At 36.3% G+C, this 22,247-nt stretch overlaps 1 protein-coding gene across 13 annotated transcripts in view; it reads right to left on the reverse strand.

Moving 5' to 3' along the window:
- Window positions 1-22,247, reverse strand: part of LOC135409653 (NEDD4-binding protein 2-like 2) — a 46,108-nt gene that overhangs the window by 6,120 nt on the left and 17,741 nt on the right. For 7 of the 13 annotated variants that reach the window (XM_064645508.1, XM_064645502.1, XM_064645501.1 and 4 more), the window contains 5 exons: window positions 21,213-21,356; window positions 4,882-6,689; window positions 2,426-2,511; window positions 1,773-1,818; window positions 526-710 (listed from right to left, as the gene is read on the reverse strand). In XM_064645508.1, coding sequence (XP_064501578.1) covers window positions 550-710; window positions 1,773-1,818; window positions 2,426-2,511; window positions 4,882-6,689; window positions 21,213-21,356 — 2,245 coding nt within the window. In that variant the 3' untranslated portion in view covers window positions 526-549. Of the gene's footprint in view, window positions 1-525; window positions 711-1,772; window positions 1,819-2,424; window positions 4,203-4,480; window positions 6,690-16,784; window positions 17,920-20,047; window positions 21,357-22,247 lie in introns of those variants that run through there. The other 6 variants (XM_064645505.1, XM_064645506.1, XM_064645504.1 and 3 more) reach the window with 6 other exon arrangements.

Below are 22,247 nucleotides of genomic sequence, written 5' to 3' on the forward strand. Positions count from 1 at the left end.
ATTAACACTTCAATATATTGAAGTCTTATTGTGATGTCCTGCTGCTGATTCTCTACTAAAAAGGAGAGCTGTCACTTTTTCATAACTTGGTGAAATACAGTTTTATTACTCCTAAGTGCTCTTGATAATTAGACCTTTAACGAAGGCAGCATTGCTCTCCATGCTAAAGAGACGAGGAAAATAGGACTGTGATGACTCATAACAGATTACACAGTAACCAAACCGGGAATGAAGTCCAGCTCTTAGGCATCCTACCACACTGCTTTTACTTTACCAGGCAGGTTTTAGATTTCAGAGGAAAAAAAAAAATCATATGCCTTTAATAACCAAATACTGCCTTTTCATTTCCCCATTCAGGCTTAAAAAAAACCAAACCCAGAACAACCCTCAACCTTAATTGAATTGAAAAACAAGTAATTTGGGGGATAGTAATTGCACCTTAAAAGATATAACAAACAATGTTCTTTAGATGTTTTGTCAAATATAAAAAAAAAGAATGAAACATTCACAAGTGTGACTGATTACCTGTTCATGCAGAATTTAAGATAGTCAGGATTGATGAAATGCAGCATCCAGACAGCCAGTGCTAGTGCAGGTCATGATGTTCTCTTCTATCATCCCTTGAAACAGCTCCATGCCTGGAAGTGTTTCAGAAGAATCTTGATTCTCTTGGTGATTTTTATTTAGATCTTCAAGACTAATAATATCATCTGAAAAATAAAGAAATTACAAACTTCAGCCAAAATTATCTTATGTAGTCTGTCATCTCTGTTGTGTCAGGATAGAGTATTTCTAGAATAAGCTTTTATTTCATCAGAATACTCTTGATTCCTCCTCCTAAATATGAAATCTTTCATATTTGTCTCTCATGGAGGGTGGGGGGGGAGCAGGGAGTGAGAGAGAGCACTCGTGTTTGTGTGTCTGTTCCCAATAGAATCTTATGCTTCCTCTCCAAAAGCTTCCTTTTTTTCTAAAATTCTCTCCTGTTTTAGACAGCAAATTCTAGCAGTTTTCAGGGAGCTACTATTATGTATTTTTAAACTCATATTATGAAACTTCTGTAATTGTACTACACTAACACGGAAATAATGGAAAACGACAACCAGCAACCTTATTCCATAACCTCCGCATTGCAGGAATTCATGCATGCAGAAGTCCAGAGCTTCACATGAACCCTGATACTTCTTACTGCTCAAGGGTGTGACCTCAGGTGCTGTTGACAGCAGCTGAACACGATCCAGCAGTGTGCCCAGGTGGCCAAGAAGGCCAATGGTATCCTGGCCTGTATCAGCAGAGGACCTCTGTGGCAGAGGTGTGGCCAGCAGGACCAGGGCAGTGATTTTGTCCCTGTACTGGGCACTGGTGAGGCTGCACCTCAAAGTTTTGGGCTTGTCACTACAAGAACAACATTGAGGTGCTGGAACATGTCCAGAAGATAATCAAACTTTCAGGGAAGTAAAGTCTAAAGAAAGACTTCCTCGTGCTAAACGTTCTTCTGATCTGGAATGGGTAAACTTGAGCTAAGTACTGGATTCATTCCATGTGGGAAACTTTAAAAGGCAAGGAATTACAGCACTTGCATCAGGAAACACAAAGTGACAATTCACAGCAACCATAGCTCTGTCATATCATGTACACATCAACAGTAGCACAAATTCATTTATCACATCCTGGTGCTTTTACACAAACAGGAGTGTTATCAATTATTTGTCATGAAAAACCCTTCAACAAGAAGAATTTTACACAGTTTTTGTATCACAGAATACACTTACCGGTCAAGCTGTTTCCATTCTGCAATCCATTTGCTTTTTCTTTTTCCTAAAATAGATAACAATAGTCCAGCAAAAAGAAGAAAGTATGTGACAAGAGATTTTGTTATTTGGGGAAACAACAAAGTCCATGCTCTTTTCTTATAATCACTAGTTCACTGCATTTACAGGATTTTCCTAATTGCCACTACCAGAAAAATAAAAGCAAACCTTTACAAAGCAACAGCCATGATGAGGGGAAAAAAAGTAATTTGCAGGTTAACACTTTGTAATTGGACAAAGAGAATTAACTTGCTGACAGCCACTCAGAATGACTTCTCTGCTGCAGCTCTAGCAGAGGTAGTGGAGGATGAGATATGCTCAGATGAGGAGAGAAAACATCTGGATGATGGTAGGTTGTACTTAATGAACACAGGCCAGGTCAAGACACAGGTATCAAAGACATTTTTTTTCTATTTTGAACTACTTTGAAGGTGATCTTTCAAAACCTGAATCCTACCACAGCCTTGAGCTGGTTCTAGAAATATTCAGAGGAGTACATAAATCATCCACCTCCTCATTGTGGATATAAAGCAAATTTACTGACAAATAACTGAGTAATTCCTCTTTGCACCTGAAATATTGGAAAGTCTTCCAAAATCCCCTAAAATTCGTACCTCCACAGAGGTCTTCCACAGTAAATAGATCATCTTTGAAACTTTCCAGTCAAGAGGAACTATAAAATCATCTGGCAACAAGGATTCTGCAGAAGAAAATATTTTTTGCAGTTGAGTGTTCAGATCTCTCCACACCCAAAATATATACTGAATTACAATTTTTGCACACATTATATGTATACCTTTTTTAAAAAAAGCAGATACTTCAACGAGCGAGCAGCAAAGTCAGAATTTAGGATTTCTAGAATCTAAGGCCAGTGCAGAGGAGAGGGAAGAGGGGGAAGGAGATTTGGGTTTGGTTTCTTTATTTAGAGAAATGCTTTCCTACCATACTTTCATTTCCCCCACATACTCCTCCAAAACTAGAAAACAAGAAAACCAGAAAGCTTTCAGATGATAAATTAAACAAAATGCAACTCAAGTAAAAACCTTTAAATATTAAAATGTTTAATTATAGGAATTTGTGCAATATCATTAAAGAAATTACTTTCTAAAATGTTTTAATTCTAACGCCGTTAAAGAAGCTGAAAAGAGAGTCTTCATAGGAAAACTATCTAAAGTATATTCTTCTACACTTACATGAGAATCACACAAGAAAGTCAATCAACTAAATGTTCGTTTATAAATAACTAAAGACATTTATTTACCAAAATTTTCCCCAACAAAATAATTTCAATAAAAATTGACTGCAATTGCCAGTGTTGTAGAACACTACAGTTCAAATGTGTGCATGAATAAATAGTAACCTGTCAATATATAATATGCCACTGAAAAGCACAAGAATTTTTGAAATTGTAGGATAATGATAATCAAAGGAGAACATGGCCAGCCTTCTGCAGACAGTGCATGCAGTTCTGATGGAAAAACTCCAGCAGAGAGCAGTCATAAGCTGGCAGAGCTTCAGAGAGATAGCAAGGTGGGTTGATATTTCTTAAAGGTTATTTCCAAAGGAAGCTCATCTAAATGCCAGATTTTCACCTGTTACTGACTCAGAGAAGAATAACATTTGGTTCACTAACCTACTGATTGTTTCTGAATACTTGGTTTTGCCTTTTTTTTTCCCCTAGAACATACCTGTTTTCAAGTCACGGCCAACTCTCTCTAAGATTATGAAATCTAATCACGGATATGAAGTTTCTCCAAGTTTGGAGAAGAAAAATGTTTTATACGTAACAGTCAAGGATATCAGCAGTACTTCCTTGCTCTGTTTCAGCTCTGTATGTCAAGTTCTTTGGTGTGTGGTGACAGATTTAAGTGAATCAGCACTGCAGGTCCTTTGGGGACCAAGCCAAGTAATACTTCCCACGGTTTGCATCACTCTTCTGGCAGGTGGTATTGCCATCAACATTTACAATAAAAACAAAGAATGCTGAGGTTAGTTTGGCCAGACAAACAGACAAAGGTGCTCCCCAGCTGTCACATGAAAATACATGCTTAACTTTAAATTCTACTGAAACAAACAGATGTAAAGGTCTATGTGCTGAAAAGCTGGTCTGTGGTTTTTAATCCTATTTTTTGGCTAAATGAAAGCTACAGTTTGTCCACTAAATTTGGACCCAAAAATTTGAAGGGTCCAAATGCACAGGGAACATGGCTCTTTCAGCAGGTGCATACACAGCACTGTATCCCAGGGTGATTCCCAATAAAACATGGTTTTGTTGCTGATTACAGCTTTGTAGGGTCACCTTAGCCTGCAGTACATTTGGAAATGATGGTTGCCACACACAGCTCCTTTGAGGACTGATTGTCTTTTACTTTCCAACTTAAAATGACTAAACTGAAAATACAAAAAATGACAACTGAAGCCCTGGAAGGTGAGTATACAACACTGTGACACTTCTTAACAATGCATGATTAAAAAGAAGGTATTCACTATCAAAAATGCAACTTGGAAGTTTGGTATTCAATTTCAAATTAATAGATTTTGGGAAATAGGAAACCAGAATGGTTTTATATTTGGAAATATAAATGGAATATAAAAGCAGACATACAACCTTTATATATATATATATATATATATATATATATATATATATATATATATATATATATATATATATAAGAGCACACATTTTGTAACATGTTTTCATTTAGTTCTGTAATTAATACAGTAATAAAGTCTTACTCACTAGGATGGATTCAAATGGCAATGAGAGCTTCGGATTTAAAGTTAGTAAATTTTTGTTACTAACAAAACTTAAAATACGAGGCCAAACCAAAAGCCGCTTTTGACAGAAACTATCACCAAAGTAGCAGTGATTCACTTCAATAGGATTAATATTTAACTAATATATGCAATAAAAATTATTATTTAATCATAGTCTTTTTGTTTGTTTTTTGGTTTGGAGGGAGTGCTTTGGTTTCTGTTTGTGGTTTTGAGGGGTTGTGGGATTTTTGGGGTTTGAGTTGCTGTTTTTCTTTTATTTTACGTAGGAGTAGTAAGAAGAGTATTATACCCAGTGGAAGACCTGGAGAACCAAAGAGCTGCACAAGTTGAAAGGCAAATCCTAATGATAAGGGAAGTCCCAGAAAACTGCATTTCACATCCACATCTTGATTATCTTCAAGTTGTGAGGCCTCTGCTGGTTCAGGGTCATCTGCTTCATTCACCTTTTCACTGTAGCTTGCCAATATACTGGAATCTTCTGGATATTCAGAAACAATTTTAACAGAAGACAAAATATCTGGTTGGCCATTTATAACCTCTGAAGAAACTTGTTCGCTCTCATCCTCTTTTTTATCAACTACCTCTTGCATCTTAAGAGTTGTAGTTTGCTCCTCCTTTGTTCTGGAAGCTACACAAACACTGCAGGAATATTTTGATACAGGAGAACATTGTCCTGAATGAATGTGAGAAATATTGTGTAACAGAGCATCAGCATCAGGAGTGGGTAAGGAAGAGGTTGCCTCGGTGTCACTGTAAGGTGCAAAATATTCCTGCAATGCAGAGTCCTGTTCATGTGCATCTCCACGGTCCTTGCTTAGGAAGTTCTTTTGCTTCACTTCCAAAACACTTTTTTGGGGAACGTTTTCTTTTACTGGGACTTCCTTCCCTCCCTCTGTATGATCAGCAATCTCTCTTGGTAGGTTAAACTTTGGTGCTAAGTTAACAATTCTCCTGCACCTTTTCCTCTTCAATGTAATTGGTGTAGCATCATTTATTGGAACATTTACTTCACTCGAACACTGCATGAAGGTGGCCCTGGCTTCCACAAGGGAATCAAAGTGCACTTCACCAGCTGGAGATGCAGACATACCATTGCTTATTATGTTGCCAAACTCCTCAGTTTCTGTTTCATAATGTTTTTCCTTTACCAATCCTTCTTTTGACTGATCGCAGTTTAGCTGTGAACTGTTTGTCTGAGTTGGTTTAGGTTTCCTCATTTTTTGGGGTCTTTGTTCACCTACAAATTTATCCTCAGACCAAGGAGAGAGAGAAACTTGTGTATCAAAGCCAGGCTGCAATTCCTCAGTAGATAAATTAACTGAAAAAAAAGCCCAGGCATTAGAGCTAGTCTCTTCTGCTTTTAATGCACCTTTGCCCTCTGTGTTATTATCAGGCACAACATCACGTACCTTTGAATTGTAACACTGAGAGATTTGTTTTTCTTCACTGTTTAAACTTATCAGCTTAGCTTCCAAGTCAGGTTCACATGTAATTTGACACGATTTCGTTTTTTCTTCTATGCTTAACAGTGATGTGTCATTCTCTTCACAGATGCCTTCTGTTTCATGGATGGAATTTTCATCATTGCTTATTTTTAGGAAACTGCTTCCGCAAAGATTTTCTCTGCGCCTTTGATTTGCTTCCTCATCATTGAACGCATTTTTGGTTAGGTTTTCAGTAGAAAAAAGTTTTACATCTATTAAGAGTGAACTGTCACTTTCTACAGGCAATTCATTTTTCAGTGCACTGTTTGACATCGAGACCTCAGGCACAGCAACCACAAACCTTTCTCTTGAAACCCCTGCAGTTTCTCTTAGGCTTTCATCATCACTGTTAGGCTGCTCTTCACAAACTATTACTGGATCCTTTGGACCTTTGCTGAATGTACACAATGATTTCCTGTTTTCTTCTTCCACATCCTCCTCTTCACTTTCTGATCTGTCCTGGTCACCTGGAGCTGGATAACAATCTACTCCATGTAACATTTTCTTCATAATTTCTGTGTGATTAGTTTCCATTGTTTTGTTTCTTTTTCGCTTTTTCTTCTGCTTTGCTTTCGTCAACGGGTGCCCAGTGATCGTCTTTAAAATTGTCTCCCTATGTGAAAACAAACAAAAAAATTAAATGTAAACAACTAAATTTGAGTAATAATGTATTCATGGTGATCAACTTGAAGAATAGGTACTTTATGTTAATATGATGATCAAATACAGACTATCTGGGTTTTTTTAATAGATAAGATCTCAGATAAAACCTTCTATTGATTAAACAAATGTACACCTTACAATTCAGGACAATTCCTGAACATTTCAATCCATTTAAATAAACACAGTTGCTATCTCATTAACTTAGCTTTACAAAAAGTATCACAAATCACTGCAAGACCAAACATGTTTCTGAATGTCTTTCTAGCATGATGTTTGAATAACTGATACTAAAGAACTGGTGCTATTCTGAAATTTCATTAAATGTCATGGTGAGCAGAAAGGTACTAAGTGAAGGACACAGTAAGAAAATGTCATCCATTAAGATCAAATACTCAAGTTCAAAATATACTAACCAAAAATCCAAATAATGTAAAGGTACAGTGACTACAGCAACTTTGATATTTACTGTTCGGCATATTACCTGCTTATTCATATGTATTTGGAAAAAATACTTCATATTTTATTATCAACAAAATAATACACTATGGAAAAAATCACAGGGTTTTAGGAAAAATAACACGTTTATTTACAATTAATTTTGTAGCTCTTTTCAGAACGTCTTATTTCTTTTGCCTGCATTTCTCATCAAATCTAACAGATAGCAGCCCTTACAGTGACTTTTCTGAAATACTGATGTTGACCTGTCAGCCAGCTAACCCTGAAACGAACACTCAGAAGAAAAACCTAGTCCAGGCATCTAACTTCTCCTATTGCAACTCTTCAGAGAGAGATTAGATTTTCAGAGCTAAGTTTGACTGATGAACCTCTCAAAGATCTGCTCCTTTTCTGTAGCCCTTTGTTTGGGATGTTACTTCACAAAATACACTAAAACAAAGCAGTAGCTAGAAGAATTATAGGGTAAAATTAGTTATTTTTTGTGAATCCATATGTAAAATCACTTGCTGTAAGTGCTGTATTCTAAAAATCTAAAGAGAGAAATAAAACACAAAAAAAAGGGGGATACTGTCCATGTGGAGGTAAAGTCAGTCATTAGGAGGCAACCTGGGAACTAAAGATCACATATGGAAACCTATCCTTACCCTTTATTCATTTTTAAATTTATTAATTGTTGTCTCTTATAAGTTCTTTTTCATTTGAACTCTACAAAGCAAACCCTCCTAATTCTCTGAATGCAAAGGACATCAGCAGCCTTCTCAGCATAACAAAGTTACTTAACTGCAACAGGATTCAAGTCTAGGTGCCTTGATATTGCTGCAGAGAGCACTACAGATCTCCATAATGATCTTGTTGGAAAGCACACAAAATTTATTGCCTTATAATGGTATCCAAATAAGACATCATACTAAGAAATGGGATTTCCTTCAGATGTTGGCATTTAAGTCCACATGGTGCTTTCCTCTCAGTAATGAAAACTGACCTCCCCTTTTCCAAACCAGTGTATTTTCGATATGGTGCCCCATAGTTTAAGTGTCGATGTCTATACCACAGACATTTGAAGTTCCTTGTTGAATTCTGCTTACAACACGGTCCCTACTCAGCAACACGCCTCCTATCTCCCCAAAAAAAGAGACACAGAATGCCAAAGTTTTAGGATTGAATAGATCTCATTTGTCTATTGAAATAAATGATATCAAAGTGAAGCATCTGTAACAGTAGTTGGAGATTCTTACACATACCCCAGACTTGCAGAAATCATATACTAATCACACATCACGCCTTAAACCTTGACATTAACTTCCTTCTTTGGTGAAGACAAGTCCTGACTTGAAGGTGGTTTTAGACAAGGAAATTCACTGAAGTTTTCAGAACCAAAAACTCCGTTACCAGTGAAATAAAAAATAATGTCCAAATTTTAACTGGTTTTAATGGAGTGGGGAATAAAACATCACACCTGTGCACCAATTCCAAGAAGAATTTATTGTTGTATCTAAAAGTCCTCTGCTGCCAGAACAACTGCAGAAATGACAAGCAAATTACCAGTGTCAGCACTGGCTCAGGAAAGGAACAAACTTCTCCAGTCTTGGTATTCCCAGATGTGAATTTGTGCTGTTGCTGATAGAAGCGAACTTCTCTTAATATTCATTCAAGCATGTTTCTGGTGTCTAACCCCTAACACATCTGACAACACTTTCAGGAAAATGCTGACAAAACTTAGGCTGGGATGTCGCATCAAAAGGTATTGCAGAAATGCGGGAAAGAGTCTTAAAGGTCAGCTTATTTACTCTCCTCACTACTAATTCTGAATAGGAAGGGAAAACTGTACTGAACACAATTCACTTTAGAATCCAAAACCGGCAAAAATATATCCAAAGTATGGGAGAAGAATCCCCAAGATGATCCAGAGAAATTAACAGCTATTACTGCATTGAAATTGTTGTATGTCAAAATAACAACAAATGCAAATGTTGATCCAGGATGATGATTTAGCATATGTAGCTATGACCTTCATTAGTGACATTCAACAGTTCATCATTAATACAACTATGCCATTTCTATGCTTTGGAAACATGGAGGTTTTATAGCAGTTCAGGAAGATTAGTTTTCTAAAGATCTTAATTTCCTAAAGAAAGGTCTAAAGCAAAAAGGAAACTGATGAACTATTACTCGTAAAATTAAAAAAATGTATTATTCTTCATGTTTCCAGGTAACCTTTTTTTCCCAACTGATTCCTAGAAAATACTACTCCAAAGAAATACTCTGGCACCATGATGGCATAGCTAAAATTTCCTGCTTGGGGTGAAACCCAGTATCATGTTAAGGTTTCTGCATTTAATGAAGCAGATTGTCTACTAGTTTTCTTTATATTTGTCTTAATTCGTTCTCTTTTAGTACACCTACATACCTTTAGAGTATTTTCCTTATTGTAAAACCATATAGCACACAAACACTGAGAAAATTCAAGAACCAGCATACACACAGACATCACTTCTTTACAGAGGCATTTGCAAGTGAGTTGTTTTCAAACCCATAAAACACAGGCAAAAGGGTAAAGAAAAAAAGTGTTGTTTCAGATGATATTTAAATTTTGCTACATTTACAAAACTCTCTAGTAATAAAAAGACCTGAAAAAAGTAATAGTATCTTTGTTCAAATAGGAATTCCCATTCTGTAACAACACTTGGAAATTTCTTAGTCTACTGTTTAGACAATATTAAAAGCTTTTTGCCATAACTCTGTTACGTGTGACTTCTAGGTTGTAACCTACTGCTCAAAGTAGCACTGACCATCTTGACTGAGAGTCAGTGCTCAGATGATGCTCTTTACTGGAGAAACAAACGCACTCTCACAACCACTGAGGCAGAACATGCAAAGTAATGAATCTAAAGCAGTCAGTCACATTAGGCTGAAAAATGGCAAAACCAGAAGAGTTACTTATCTGCAGTCATACAGACTTCAGCTCTAGCATGCATCTAAGCTGATGTCTGCTTGATACAAAAAATGCCTGCAGTCACTCCTGTAATGAAATATAGAATTGAATCATAAATTCATCTAGGTTGGAAAAGACCTCTAAGATCATCAAGTCCAACTATTAACTCGGAACTGCCAAGTCCACCACTAAACCATGTCCCCAAGTGCCACATCTACATGTCTTTTAAATACCTCCAGGGATGGTGACTCCATCACTTCCCTGGGCAGCCAGTTCCAAAGCCTGAACACTCTTTCAGCAATGTTTCCTAATAACCAAGCAATATAAGGGAACTGATAAATTTAAAATCCAATTCTAGATGACATTTAGCAATGAGGCATATGCTCTTTCAGAAATGTATGTTATCATTAATCTATAAAGTCTCTGGAGTGGGTTTTCAACATAAAAATTACAGTAGAGCAGCTTACATAAAATAGCATTTACTGGGATACACTTTATCTTCTCTACTTGATAAGTCCAAGTACATTGCTGAATTCCTTGTGACCTAATTTTACTTCAGCAACAACCAGAAACCAAAGTTATAATTTTGGGATAACAAAAAAAAGCCAAGGTACCAGCCTTTTTGTTACATATCTTGCCTTTAATACTGAAATGAGTGATAGAAGATCTAATTCCTCAAAGCCAAATGGAATATTGCTATCAGGTGATCAAGCAAGTAAAAAAAACACCACGTAACTTGCCAGCATTACTGGGCTTCCTAAAAGCTGAAATTCCATCAGACAACTAAGCATTCAGCTTAGCACTTTGTTGCTGAAGAAACAGTCTTTGTCACCCTTTCCTACTTTGTTCCAGATGTTGCCCTTGCACTTCCACTACTTTTTTTTGCTGGCTCTACCACTCTCCTTGTGGGTGGATTCACCTGCCCGACCCTGCATCAAAAGAAAACAACTGCGTACTTTGTTGTTGTGCTCATTTAACTTAGTAAAGCAAGAAGTAAAAAAAGTGTCTAGTTAAGACAAAGGAAGTGGCAAGTGACTACTTCCAGCAGCAACATGTCAGGTTGCCTCACAACAAGGAAATTCAGCACAAATTATTTGTAAGAAATGTTTACACTTTACAGTGTTGCAAATTAATTCCTTCCACCCCAAATCAGTAAAGATCCTACTAACCGGATTTGATCCAAGGTATCTCAGCATTTATTATTCTTTTGTCTTTCAACAGCATTACCACTGGTGGTGAGACTTAAATACCTTCATAAAATGTGCTCATCTATCACAACGCTCAAAGAGCTGCTCCAGTCTTTATATTTTATACAGGATTGATGTGTATACAGTTCTGTGCAATGTATAATCAGCTATAAGACTGCTGCCCTGTTACAGTCCAGACACAAGAGATATTGATGAAGAAAGTACACAGAGAATAACATACAGTTGGTTTGATTAAAGCATGCTTTTAGAAGCTGTTAATTTAATCAAATACATGGCAAAGTGCAAGCACTTCACTTTTCAAAGTAAAAAAGCAAACAACCCACCCGTCCAAACCCCCACATTCGTGAGGTGTTAGTAACAGCAGTTTGGTTCTAAATGACAGGCTGTTCACTCCATAAAAATTTCAGGTGGGGTGACCTTACTGATCTTTGTCCTGCCTGGTTCTTGAAAGTCGTAAATATCTTCTGATTGAAATGTCCTATTTTGGCTTCTTAGTCATAGACTACATGGATCAACATTAAGGAAATTGATCCCAAAGATACTGTCTGACATATACTACATGTGCACTGAACATACTTGTGCCCAGTATCAGACATCCACTTTCCAAACAAGAGAAACAACTCAAAAGCTGCTTCAACCTAATTTAGATGCCACAAATATCTCACCTGACACAATTCAAGAATTTGAGAAAAGAAACAAAACAAAACAATGCCCCCAGCATTAGATGCACTGATGGATGCTAACAGATGGAGAAGAGGCACCATTTTTAGTTTGACTGGATCTTTCTACACCATTAAGTATGGCTCAATGTTAAAAGGCAGGTTAAGAAGGAGAAAAAAAGGGCAACATGAAACACTCCAAGTGATCTGAATCCATCTTAAGGGGATGTACTTACAATACAGAGAAGAAACTGCAGCTTCATCATCAGCCTTCTCCCCCATGAAGGCTCATAGAATCGGTTTTCATTTCAGTTCTATCAACATTTAGTCCTTTGAAAAAAACATGATGGACACAGATGACAATGTTATGCACTGGAAGTACAGTATGAATCATCTTGCCAAGTTTGATGACATCAGTTCTATTACTTGATGATACCAGCTAACAACCTGATTGAAATTAATCCAGGCTAGACAAGAAATATGCTGCTTTGAGAAGAAGTTTGGAGAAATAGGAACTACAGTCAAATTTGCACTGGTTAATAGTTTGGTGTAACCTGCTGTGCTTTCTACTAATATAGACAGTTCAATGTGAGATTTTAAGGAACATTTTCAAAAATCTGTACTGAGATAGAAATATCCCACCTTCCCAGGCAATGATCTGTTTCAGATTTTCACTAACTTCTGGACAGACTACAGCACTACTGCATACGGGATATGAATCAATAAGTTCTCACTAAATCTTAAGCACCCTCCTTTCACAGCACTGGAGCACACTTTACACATCACATCCTACAAAGCTGGTGGCCCAGGCTGACAACCATGAAGGACACAGGTGAAGACTGCGACTGACCAGACAAACACCATCCACTGCAAATGCAGGATTGCCTACTGACCAATTCACAGCTATTGAAAAAGGTGTAATAATTAACTTTAAAACCCCAACATTTTCTTTCTAAATGAACAACAGAGTTGCTCCTAGATATATAAAATATTGCACAATGTATATATGTAGCATGGGACCCTTGTATAACAAGGAATGATTGATGCTCCTCGTGCGGTGTTGTGGACAAAGAGAATTTATTCAAACTCGCGCGCTCTTTTATCCTTACATATCATGTGACTTTCTTAACCAACCAGTTTACTAACTCTGGGGCATGCTCCTTGGGCTCTGTACCTGGGCACATCCTCTGTGCCTCTCAGACCCGCCTCCCACATATATATAATCCAACCAGCTCAAATACAAGACAGTATTGAATCTTAGTGGATCCTTTCTTTTAGGAGAAACAAAATCTACATTCAAAAATTAACTCCTGTGAACCACCTCATGATCCATTTTTCAGTTTCTCTCCCTCACAAATCTACTGTTTTCCAGGTATCTGCTTATGCAATTCCACTCAAGAAGCTTTACCCAGGAAAAGGTAATTTACTGAGGCTCTCATGAGGCTGTTCTAAATGCGGTTCACAAAAAAGACAGCATTTCCAGATCCTACATCCTAAAACATCCTCATTGTGTATTTTGGTCATTACAGAGTTACTTTTAAAATAAATAAATAAATATTTTAATCAGAAAATAAAAAGACCTGTATACTGTGATACAACATCCTAGTACCTGAACATAGATCACAGCCATCATAACCAGATGTAGAGATAAGCAAGTACAACAAAAGGGTTTTAAAAGCCAAAATTAGATTTATAGGGAAGTGTCGACCTTTCTTGCCAAGGCACATTCACATCCAAACCAAATGTAAAATGAAATTTGAGACGAGACACAAGCAACCAAAGCTGAAGGAAAATATGGGTGGGAGAGTAAGGAAGCAACAAGGGTATAATGAGAACAGAATGAAATATGTGGAGACATGTAATAAGCTATTTTCTGTTAGGAACATCCAATGAAAGATGACTGATTTTTGCCGTATTTAAAATAGTTTCAATCAACAAAATTGTAGCAAAGACTCATAACTAAATATCCACCAAAGCAGGACTGTAATTCTGGAACAAAAGAATGAGTTTTGAAAACTCAGAGGATGCTGCAAACTTAAGGAGGAAAAAAGGTATAAAGAAAAATATATTGCATGACAAAATATTACTTTTAACAAAACAAGAAAAAAATTCAAAAGGACAGCTTGTGGGGAGGGGTACTATGTACTCAGTTTTTAAATCTGCATGAGTTTGAACTGAGGCATTTAAAAAATAGAGAATAAGGTGTAGCTCTCCACACAACTTTTAAATAAAGAAAGAAAAGGGAAGGGGGAGATGGATCCAGTGTTACGAAGACAACTGTAGTAACCAAATACATGGCACTCAGGTGAGAAAAATGCAGTTCAAGAATAAAGAGAAAAGGGGGGAAATAAGTTACAAGAGGAAAACAGTAAAAGAAAACAGTATCAGCAAATATTAAATAACCAGCCTCTAACCTGGATTATAGCAACATGAAAATTCAAATACTTGTAACCACAATGTTGCTATTCAGAACATTTGCTACACCTGTTGCACTAATTCTGTGCATCTCAAATACTCTATGAAATATTGAGAACTACACATAATTCAGTTCTAATACACATTTCCTGGAAGGTATTACACCTTTTTCAACAAATCTCCGTACTTGGCCATACTTGTATCCAAATTTCCCTATTTCTGCATACTACACTTTGGTATTAACTCATTTCCCTTTTTAAATATCTTTCACCAAAAAGACTACAGATGCACAAAAGACATGATGAATTCTCCTTTAACAGTACTTTTTGCAAAACAGCCCTGTATTATTCCAGAGTGTTGGGGATGAATAGATGCAGAGAACTGTCTTTCAATTTTTCAGTGTAGTAAATGTCAATAGAAACATGTCTTCGGACAGAAAATAATAAAATTATGCTAATATTTTCTAAGTCTGGAAAGACAATACAGCTAACAAGACACAAGCAACCATTGACACTGGCCAAAAAGGGAAAAAGGAGGATCAGCTACAGGTGTTATCAGGAACCTTCAAGCAACTCTGCCAATACAGCTATGAAACAACATAACCAGAATAAACAGTTCAGCCATTTTTGCTGCTACAGTTAAAGATAGAAACTTAGTGCCCATCTGAGAACAAGAACAGCATCACAGCCTGCATCCAACATCCTGAAACCAGGCAGCAGTTCTGTTAGTGATTTAGGAGTCTCCTCTGGTAAGTAAAAGCTAACTCTCTGATACTGTGGGCACTGTTCTCACTACATCCTTTGTAATAGAGTAATTTATGCCAGAAAGTGCCTCTGGAGGTCCAATCTCTGCTCAAGGCAATACTGAGATATCTCATTGCTCAGTGTCTTGCCCAGACAAGTTTTGAATGCTCCCAGGATGGAGATTACACAACCTAGTATCCAATGTGAATTTTCCACGTTGCAATCTCCAACCTTTGCTTTTCACCTAAAAGGAGCCTGGCTCCATCTTTGTACTCTCCCCTTAGATAGGTGACAACAGTATTAATCTGCCTTAACTACAGCCTTTTCTGTTCTTAAAACTAAACAGTACATTTCTCCTAGCTTCTCCTTGTATATCAGGTGCTCCAGGCCCTGGCCATCCTCTGCTTAACTCACTTCAGTATGTCCCATTTTACTTGTACCAGTGAGCTCAAAGTCTGACATACTCAATAAAGGCACCACAAACTAATCAGACGAGACAAACTCATTTCATCTCTTTACAGCTCAACTCCCTACACAGCAGTAGAATTTAAAAGTTAGCTAACTTTACTCACAAAAAAGGTCTCCTAGGACCTAGACCCAGGACCAAAAAGGGCATCTAAGTTAACTATTAGAACTAAGAATTCAGTCTAGACTGCAGGAACAAAGCAGTAACAGAATGAAATATAAATGCTCTGACTTCTACGTATTACATACACAGAATTCCATTCATAATCCTATATATAATGAATTTTTGCTGCATAGCCATAAGCACATTCTTCATAAAGTGAAGAAGAATGCTAAATATTCATTGAATATTTAGCACATGTACCAAACGGCTGCAAAGAGCCACAAATGATGCTCCAAATGTGTTTCCCTCGTGTGCTTCAGGTAAAAGATCTATGTCTATACTTTTGTTGTCAAGGTGCCTGTAAAGCAGTGTATTCCTCTTACAAGCAATCAGGAAAAATGCTAAATGGGGGAAAAGTAATACAGTCCATCTACCCTTAAGTCAGGTTCACAAGCCTTCAGAAACTATTAATGGTTAAGAGTAAGATGTGGGATAAGCTGTCCAATAACTTCTCATAGACTACAATAACTTATAGTGTAGGTAACCAAAGCCTATGGCTAATGAATAAAGAAAAAAAAAGATTAAAAGTATCATGAATAAAATAACAGCCAAACAGCATTATGGGCCCATGACTAAGACTGATTTGTACATGATACAATAAGCCCCTCAGAAATAAGCAAATATTTATTCAGTCAGTTAAGGCAGCATTTCTTAGTCTGTTAGCAATTTAGGAGGAGATTAAACAACACTCACTAAAGAATTCAGCCTTTTAAAAATCAGTAGTTAGAAAACATGCAACCACATGTTTCAAAAAAAAAAAAAAAAAGTCAAATTCTATTAACAGACCAAAAAAAGAAAAATATTTAACATCACTAAAGACTGCAAGTACAACTGAAAAAAAAATTACTTCACAGATACAATATATTCTGGCTTGGCACAACATGGTATTGTTACAATAGTACTATAAATCAGTAAGGTACAAATGATATGGTCAAGGACTGCCTGCCTACCTGAGAAATGAAGCAGCAGCATTATCAGCTAAAAGGAAACAAAGCAAAGACCAATTCCAGACACAATACTTTTATTATTCTTGATTTAGAATTACACTGACAGTCCATCTCAAGATAAAACCACCCTTCGTTGCCTCTCCATTACTACATAAATAAATTAAGACACATTTGAGATGATCAGACCTTGACAATCTCTTACTACTTTATCTTCAAAATAAGACCAGTTACGTTTCCACATATTTTTCTACAAACTCAAATAAGCAGATTTACAGCTAATTTCAACCAACTAGCCTATAAAAAGAGGAAACCACACATACCCCCAACAAATTTATTGATGTACAAGTAGATTTTCACCTAGGAAATTATTAATGAAGAGCTCTAATCTCTGCTCTTGCTTTTATTTCAAAAGGATGAGAACATAAAACATTGAAATAAGACAAGTGCTACTCTAGAAACAATTAAGTGAAATATTTCCACATCTGATCCCCATGAAATATCTGATCCCCTCAATCAAGTATTTGCTTTCAATTTAATTTCAGCACTATATCTTCTTACTGCTTTTTACAGGGAATTGTGTAATACATGCATCTGTTCTTTTGTATGGAAGACCCTGAATTCTCACATATACCTAGTCACCTCATCTCCATGAGGTACCAGCACAGAGTAAAAACACGTCTTCTAGAAAACCTGACTGCTAGGAGGAAGCAGCAGTTAAAACTACATGTCACACATGAATGTGAAAAAACAGAAATTATTTTTTTTCTAATTCACTGAGAATGAATCTTACTGGTCAGCTCAAAGAAGAAAGTATCAACGCAGTCTAAACTACAACAGGGAAGATGGACACAAAATAATTAAATATAAATGTTATGGGTCCAATCATAGGTAGACAAAGCCTCGTTTTTAGTTATATCTACTAGCAGAGAAACAACCATGTCTGCAAAAGGTTTCACGAGACAGATGACAAAAGATAAAAGCTTAAAGGCAAAAAGCTTAAAAAAATTATGAAGCATGGCCAACTGGATTAAAATGAACCTAAAGAGGACATGGCTTACAAGAAGAGAAGACACAATTCCTCACAGGAGATCATTTAACATCACATGTTAAAAATTAGAAGTGTTACACTAGCTTGTCATGGCTTATCCCCAGCTGTCAACTCAGCCCCACACAGCCACTTGTTCACTTCCTCCTGATGGGATGAAGGAGAGAATCAGAAGGATAAAAGTGAGAAAACTCACAGGTTGAGATAAACACAGTTTAACAGGTAAAGCAAGAGCCATGCATGCAAGCAAAGCAAAACCAGTAATTCATTCACCGCTTCCCACAGGCAGGCAGGTGTTCAGCCATCTCCCAGGAAAGCCAGGCTCCGTCACGCGTTGTTACTTGGGAAGACAAACGGCATCGCTCCAAACATGCCCTCCACCCCCCTTCCTCTTTCTTCCCCTGGTTTTATATACTGGGCTGACACCACACAGTATGGGCTATCCCTTTGGTCAGCTGGGGTCAGCTGTCCTAGGCTGTGTCCCCTCCCAACTCCATTCGCACTCCCAGGCCACTTGTTGGTGGGGTGGGGTGAGGCAGAAAGGCCTTGACACTGTGTAAGCACCGCTCAACGGTAACAAAAACACTGCTGTGCTATCAACACTGTTTCCAGCACAAATCCAAAACACAGTCCCGGACCAGCTACTCTGAAGAGAACTTCATCCCAGACAAAGCCAGGCTCTATGCATTAGTTAAATTTTTAAAAAACCCAATCCAATACTACTATTTTATGAAATATGGTGAACTAGCAATCTACTAAAAATGTAAAACAGGAAACCTTCATTATAGGTATGTTATGTTCATCAATACATGTATTGTATAAAAACTACAGCAGGCATTAAAAATTTTTAGATCTAGCTATCTAGCTGAGCAGCGAGTTCTTACATTTCTTGCATACATATTTTGAAAAAATAACTGATTGTCCTCTGATTTTCCTTGGTTTTGAGATAGCATGAGAAATTCAATACCTGTAACATGTATTTCACATAATTTTTATTATTTTTACATATAAACACTGGAGCGTAAAATCAACTTCTGAGATACATGTATGTCTGTGACTGTCCTATCCTCATAAAATATTAATATACCATGAAACAAAAATGTGTTACACTGACAGTAATTCCATTGTGTTTTCACCTACCATGTCATTGTACTTACCCTGGAATTCAGCAGTACAGATGGAGCCATTTAAAAGAAATGTTTGATACAGAAACAAATTGCAGAGCTTCTCTTTCTTAAGTGCCCTTTGCAAAATGCAGGCCTATTATTGATCAGCAAGCTTTGCACATCAAAAACACTCCTTGCCCACCAATAATTAAAAAGGTAACACAAGAAAAGCAGCACTTTTTAAAAATAGTACCAATTAATTGCTATTTAAATAATCAAATATTGCTAGAAACCCTCCAATTTCTCTTAAAACCTGAAGACAAAAGGTGCTAAAAGATATTATAACATCAATCTTCAGTAGAAAGCTCTTTTTTTGCCATACCTTTGCACAGTGTGAATATTACATAAAGCCTCAAAAAATTTTATGTTATAGCTTACAGTAAAATAGAGTAAATAAAATGAGTCTTTCTAAAACCCTTTTATCTCCCTTCCACTTGAAATATGCTTTCATGTTTAAACATAAAAGCTCTGGGATAAAGTATTACTGAGCATTTACAATAATTTCAATGATTCTTTTGAGACACGGAAAAAAGATAACCATGAAAACTAAAATACAGCAAGATAGTTGATTTGAATAATAGACAATGAGGGAAACAATATAGTTGGGAGAGCCTCTTCTCTACATATATGCATAATTCAATATATTAACATGCATTACTGAAACATTTTAAATTATTTTTCAAATAAATAAAACATCAATTCATATTTGAACAATAGGTGTAGAAAACCACAGAAAGATACTTCATTATATAGCTGGATTTTCAACTTTCATGATATTCAGACTTTAATGAGGAAGTAATTTTTAGGGCCTATTCAAAAATTGTTTACAATTTAAAAAAATTATGCTGGCTTTGGATTTTCCAAAATTCTGATGACTATGACACCAACTTAGTAATAGATAACCATCAAAATTCTCTTAGTTATGTTCTCATGTTCTTGACAAAATCTCCCAGTCAACGTTTACTCATTCAGTGTATAAGGAAATCAAACGTAGTTAGACCTGAAGACGGGTTATTTCAGCTAGCAGGTTAGTAGTAATGCTTATCTGTATAAAATCTTACAAGCTTGAAAATAATACCAACTGTTGCACTGGACTACTTCAACAACACTGAAGACAAATATATTTTATTAATACAGCAAGCTGTTAAAAAAGAAGCAGAGTGAACACTTACAAATTCATCATTTTTATGAGAAAAATGGCAGTAAATTAGTCACTCTCCATGCTGGCTCATTCTTTGTTATGTGCTAAACAGATTACAATCACTGTGCCAAAATTAGGAATGCAAGATGGTTTTACAGTTATATCCAGTATTTATATTGAATTAATGCATCCCAACTGTGGACTGGGATTTGACAACCTAATACTTTAATACTTCATTTTTATCGCAAATGAAACAAATTGACTTAGAAAGATACAGCTGTGAAATTTTGGGGGTTTAAAACTAAGATTTTTTTTTTCAGTCAGCACAAAAAAAAAAGTTGGTGGTGTGCAGACACCATCATAGTTTATATACTACCAACAAGAACAAACAAAAAAATAATTCAGGTTGCACAGTTCAAGGCTGGTGAGTACTGTTTTGGCAGAATGTTGCTGCAGTTGCCACATGAGCTTCTGAGACCACAAAAAAAAAAAAACCACAAGAAAAAAACCCCACCAAGCAAAAAAAAAAAAAAAAAAAAAAATCAGACCTCTGAAACCAGAAAAGCCATGCCAAAGTTTTTCCAGCTGGCAATATATGCCAAACAGAACTAAGAGACAACTCAGCATATACCTGTTTTCAAAAAAATCTCCAAAAAGGTAAGAAGGCTAAATGACAATCATTAAAATGGATTATTACATGAACAACCTCTTCTTCCAGGGCTTTAATTATCTTTTACAAGATCTCTAATATAACCCTTTCTTTAAAAAAAACTGCTCAACAGTTACCTGATATATGACAACATCGTCTTAGATTTATGAAGGAAGACTCTGCTTTATGCCATATTATATTAAATATTTTACTAAAATCAAAGGTCTTACAACTTTAATAAATATAGTTTTAAAAAACATTAAATGTACAATTCTATTTACATGCAAGTCCATTAAAAAGAACAACCTCCAGAAGAAAATGGTCTTGAAAGAGGCCTATTTAAAACACAGAAGATCCACTACTTATTGGAGGTGATGACGTGTTTTAAAAGGGCAAGGAACAGACCCTTATTAACTGACTGCAACTGTGTTACTGGCTACTGGAAACACTGAAATAATTCCATGAGTCTGTATTGTCTCCCCACCTATGTCTTCGCTGCAGAGGTGGTCTTTGAGTGCTTTTGTGGGAAGGTACCACTGAATTCATGACAATAGGTATAGATATTTGATATTCATATCGTTCCAACATCTGAGCAATCTTCTCACGAGTGACCCCATGCTTATTCCTCCTACAAAAAAAAAAAATTGAAATTAACTGTCTGGTATTTTTATAGTTAGATATAAGTATATATATAGTTATACATGTTTAATACATGTTCACAGTTATATGTTTACAGTCTTTAAGAAAAAACCTCTGAATTCTCAATTTTTTTCTTCTTGCTTTTCATATTTAAACTTTTAGTATGCTGTACCCTCATTCTCTAGGTATTCAACTTGTGTTAAGGTTTATTTTAACAATCTACCACTGCACATATTAAGTAACAGTAAACAATACAGTCCTTCTTCTTCATACAGAAATGTGATGTTATACAACTATAACTATATAATACATAGTTATACAACTACGTATCTAAGTTACCCTAGAAGGACTTTGCTTTCTATTCATTCATCACATTTTACATGATATACTAGCTAATGAGCAGAGGGATGAATAATACCATAGACTACTCCTTATGAAAGCAATGTTCAAACTAGCATAAAAAATATGCAACTACATGGTTTCTAGACTTAATGACAATATTTTCTCATTAATACATCTCTTACCACCAAGAAATCTTGTGTAATCTGAAATATTTCCACACTAAACCAACAGGGAACATATTTCTGAATCTTTGTGCTTTCTGCCAGGGACAGAAGAAGGATCAGCCTTACCACCTTGCTCAGTTCTGTAGAAGGGAAATCAATACTGGGAACAAACAGGCTATACTGGAAAGAGGATACTCCATACAGAAATATTTTAAAAGACTGACTTCCTCACCACCCGGCCCCTCCAGGAGTTTGTATGCATTATTACAACAAAGAAGTATCAAGTTGATAAGGGTTCAAAGCATACTGCAGGTAGCACACTAGTTTCACACTCAGAGTGGAAGCAGAATTGGTGATCTCAGAAGTATTCAAAA

This window comes from Pseudopipra pipra, chromosome 2, assembly GCF_036250125.1.
Source record: "Pseudopipra pipra isolate bDixPip1 chromosome 2, bDixPip1.hap1, whole genome shotgun sequence".
NCBI lineage: Eukaryota > Metazoa > Chordata > Aves > Passeriformes > Pipridae > Pseudopipra > Pseudopipra pipra.